This window comes from Abramis brama (assembly GCF_963993115.1).
Source record: "Abramis brama genome assembly, chromosome: 21".
Taxonomy (NCBI): domain Eukaryota; kingdom Metazoa; phylum Chordata; class Actinopteri; order Cypriniformes; family Leuciscidae; genus Abramis; species Abramis brama.
In genome coordinates, this window is record NC_139983.1 from 16,359,214 (window position 1) to 16,363,501 (window position 4,288).

Here is a 4,288-nt window from a genome sequence, read left to right on the forward strand (position 1 = left end):
AAATCGTTAGCTTGTTTTAGGGGCAGGCTAATTCATTTTAATAGTGGCAAATATAATAATATAATATAATATAATATAATATAATATAATATAATATAATAGCCTAATTATTGTTATTATAAAAGTTACCTGGAATTTAAAATGTAAATGGCAAGTGTCATTGGACAGGAGTGAGAGACGTTTAATAAACCGTAATATGTAAAAAAATATTGCATATGCTAAAATGTAAAAAAAAAAAAAAAATCTGTTTAGTCATAAGGCAGACATCTTAAACATTTAATGAGCTTGTTTAGGAAACAAAATAACATTATCACACGTTCTAATTCCGGGTTAAAATTAGGTGACTTAAATTGACTTCGATGTGTTCAAGTGACTATAAGAAGAAAATATATTTAGGCCTACTGAGTGCAGTGTGAACAAAGTGACAACACAACATTGAATAAACGCATGACAGCGTCAAAACACCAGAAGCAATAACGATAGATAATACGTGGCCAATGAATGTTGTAGGTATAGATGTCGCGTTTGAGGTTCTTTTCACCGTTTGATTTTTTTTTCGGCACAGTTATAAATAGGGATAGACGTAGCTTACATGTGTAGGCCTAAATAGCCTCCATATAAATACCCAGGGAAATTCGCTTATAAAAAATAAAAAAAAACATTAAACTATAGGCTATGTGTTTCTGTTTGCTTCGCTACGTTTGAATAAATTCAGGCAAACTGTTAAAAAAAAAAGAAAAGAAAAAAGAACAGGTGGTTTTCGTGCTTTTTACACCATTCAATACTCCATTATTAGGTCAGCGTGCTAGAAGATTATATGACAATCCATTCTGGCCGTTTATCGACTTTTGGACTTATCAAAAGAGATACAAATGAGATATCCTGTGACATTTTCATGTCAAGCTCTAATTTATAATAAGCTTGTTCACAATCAGTGTGCTAAAATATCTTTCCATTACCCCCAGGCATAAAAATAAATTACACTGAATAGTGAATAAGGTCTCTCGAGCCTACTTTATGAAAATGTTATTATAGCATAAAGATCTAAATGAGAAAATCCCTCGTTTAACAAATGCTGATAATAAGCAAATCCTAAGAGGACTCGGTGAATTGAAATGCTTGAGAATATTTGCAACATTTTAAATAAATACGAAAAATCAAACTTTTTTTTAGATATTACTTTAATAGTTGCTTATGTTCTCTTTTTTTTTTTTTTCAGGCGGTTAAACGCTGATTTAATCAATTTCAAACTTTATCGTCCTGCCATCGTACATGTCAGTTACAGCCCATTCCAGAACATTTTATTTTGGTATAACTACGACAAGACTTCAAAAACGATTTCAGTATATCAGGTAGGCAATTATATGGCCAGAATCCACGTTATTTTGTCTGTGTAAATTTAAATTAATATAAATAACAATATCATTGTTAAAGGTAACATTTACTATACATCTGTGCAACAGCATGACAACACATTTTACTCCTACTCACATGGTACTTTACAATATGTACATAAAGTCCGAATCGTATTTTGTGCAAGATTTTCCGCTTTCATAGGCCTATTCTATTTATCAGCTGTCAGAATCCACGTCACTTTTGCCTTCCTCGATTTTCTCTGTGGTTGTTTTCGTAGATTTGTTCCATTTCTGTGAGTTTTCTGATTCCTCTGACGAAGACCTTTTCTGTCTTCTCCATTTTGCTCGTCTGTTTTTGAACCAAACCTAAGCGAAGAAAATGGGTAAAATGTTTAATTTTAAGAATATAAAAAAACAAAGATTATACAGATGTCATTTGAAATCTCGTGTTTGTTTTATGCAGTGTGCGAATTATTCACTGACTTTCAGGGGGTCGAGGAATTTCTGTCAGTAATTTTCATTGAGTTTCGTCTCACACAACCCAAATAGACTTTGGCGCCCCTGGCACCGCGAACTAGAATAATATCTTAAATGCGTTATAGACAAAACACTAAACGATTTTGTCATGTGCATCTGTAATAAAGCGATAAATTACAGTGGTTGACACTGATTTTCACTGATTACTCCTCAAGCGAACACTTCTTCTATGCGCATTCTCACTAAACTCAAATGTAACTTTTGTGGTTACTAAAAAGTGTTCGAGTGTTTTATATATTATATATATATAGAACTTGTCACAATTGCACTGATTTCTACTACGTATTAGTCAACTTTTTTTTTTTACAAACACGTTTTAAAAAAAAAATATTATTTTTATTTATTTTTAAAGAAAGAAATGGAATAAAATTTAAATAAAATTTTTAACTGTATTTGTCTTCCTAAAACCCCAGTTGTATTAACTATTGTGTGGCCTTTTTTTATGGAATGCTGTAGAATGTCCACGCTGTTAGGTCTTGCTTGTGATGGCAATAGCAGTGTGAAATTACAGGCAGCTCCACAAAATAATTCTAAATTAAATAGGTTAAATAGGCTACACACTGTGTGTCAGTATTATTACTCTGTAAAATATATATATATATATATTCTACAGAGAATATATAATATATATATATATATTGTTGGTTTAACTTAAAATTTTGAGTTCTTTGACATTTACAATTTGAGTTGATACAATGAAGGATGTTGTTTCAATCAACAGAAACTCAAAATACTACATTATCTGAACCACATAAATTATGTAAGATGGGTTGACAAAAAAATAAAATAAAAAATGTGATAACAAATCATGAACTTTTTTTAACAGTGTGAGAACCTCAGCCATATTGTACATTTTGTAAATGGGCTGCAAAACAACGTTAACTTTCATTTTAAGTGTTAACTATTAAAAAAACTGTCACTCACCTCTACTTTCTCTTCACGTAGGTGCACCTTTCGTGCCAGTTGTTCTCGTGTGCCAACATCAGGGTATTTGGTTTCTTGAAAAAGGTTCTCCAGTGCCTCCAGCTGCTCGTCGGTGAATATGGTTCGGTGTCTTCTCTTGCGCCGACAGTGTAACTGGTTGAGTAGCTGTAGCTCGGTTCTGGACAAGGTGCCCACGTTCATGTACGACATCATCTGATGTGGGACTGGAGAAATAAGCACTGAACCGGCGCTATCGTAACCTGAAAATAAGATCAAATGATTTTTTGGAATACACTGCATAAATATAAAATTTCAAAGTCATCGGACTTATGTGAAACGTAAACAAAAATGGCCAAGTTCTGCAAAAAAAGTCCTCTTCTTATCAAGAAACATTCTTTATTGCGTTCTTTTTTTTAGACTAAAAATGTTCGATGTTACAATTAGGTTCGTCAGATAATCGTGTTGGTTTGATGCTACCTAACTAACCACACCGGACTATAAAACTTAACTTGGCTGTAATAGCAGTCCTTTATTTAAAATGTGCAGCAAAAATGAAGAGGAGCAAAAATCCACCGTGCATTTTATTAAGAGAATTCTGAAACATGCACTGCAATAAATATAGAAAAAAATACATATATGCTACAAACCGTACAAAGAAAGCAATAAAAGTAACATACCTGTGGGAATACACGGACACTGTTGCGAGCCGAGGGTTGGTATTGCGCCGCAGCAAGCTGGCCCAGTCGGCCCCTGGACATGAAGTTGTCCATAGTAGTAGTTGTTGTAGCCTATCCTGGTTCCATTTATCGATTGTAAGTTAGGAGCTGGAGGTCCTGTGTGTGAATACAGTCCATTAAATTCGCCAGCAGCTGTGTACAAGGATTCCGTCAAGTTGGAGAACACAACCGGAGCATTCCGATGGAGCAGAACCGAGTCCTTGCAGCTGGGTCTCCCTGCCAAGATGCTGTCGATACTAAACATCCCAGCGGGCATCACAAGCGAAAAGATGTTTGAGACTTGGTGCCAACCGTACTAAAATGTTCTCGTAGTCCTTTTAAAATTCACAGGTTTTCCTCATAGTAGCAAAAAGAGCGAATTCTTCGAGTTTTTTCCCTTTGGAAAGAGTGACCAAGCGCAAGAGATTCAGTGACTCGTTTGTGGCTGAGCTGAACCTCCTGCTCAGTTTTATACCCCGCTGACGTCATTGAAGGATTTGTGAATGACTTCTCCAATAAGAGATTGGCTGGGCTTAAGGTTAGCACACAATGGCGTGAAAACCACCGATCTGTGTATTGAGAATTAATTCGATTAAAGTTATTTGCTGACTTTTGAAACAAATAATTTAGTTCCAGCCAGCATTTTTAAAGAGACAGTCAGATTAATTCTGTCAACACTTATAATTTGCTTGTAAATGGTTGTCAAGTTTTTATTTCTTCTTTTTAAACGAAAATATTTTGAAAGGTTTTTTTTTT

At 34.3% G+C, this 4,288-nt stretch overlaps 1 protein-coding gene across 1 annotated transcript; it reads right to left on the minus strand.

The window, feature by feature from the left end:
• Window positions 1-1,171: 1,171 nt before the first annotated feature.
• On the minus strand, window positions 1,172-3,995 carry gsc (goosecoid). Its single transcript, XM_084097297.1, has 3 exons — window positions 3,494-3,995; window positions 2,817-3,076; window positions 1,172-1,721 (listed from the first exon to the last, which is right to left on the minus strand). The coding sequence occupies exons 1-3, from the start codon at window positions 3,807-3,809 to the stop codon at window positions 1,572-1,574; spliced, it is 726 nt and encodes a 241-aa protein (XP_083953423.1). The 5' UTR covers window positions 3,810-3,995; the 3' UTR covers window positions 1,172-1,571.
• Window positions 3,996-4,288: the final 293 nt, after the last annotated feature.

Bases quoted from the DNA above. Each gene is read 5' to 3' on its own strand.
- gsc (XM_084097297.1), bottom strand. From the start codon at position 3,809: ATGCCCGCTGGGATGTTTAGTATCGACAGCATCTTGGCAGGGAGACCC. The intron at 3,077-3,493 runs GTATGTTACTTT...TCTTATTTTCAG, and splicing joins GTGTCCGTGTATTCCCACAG to GTTACGATAGCGCCGGTTCA. The intron at 1,722-2,816 runs GTGAGTGACAGT...TTCTTCGCTTAG, and splicing joins TACGTGAAGAGAAAGTAGAG to GTTTGGTTCAAAAACAGACG.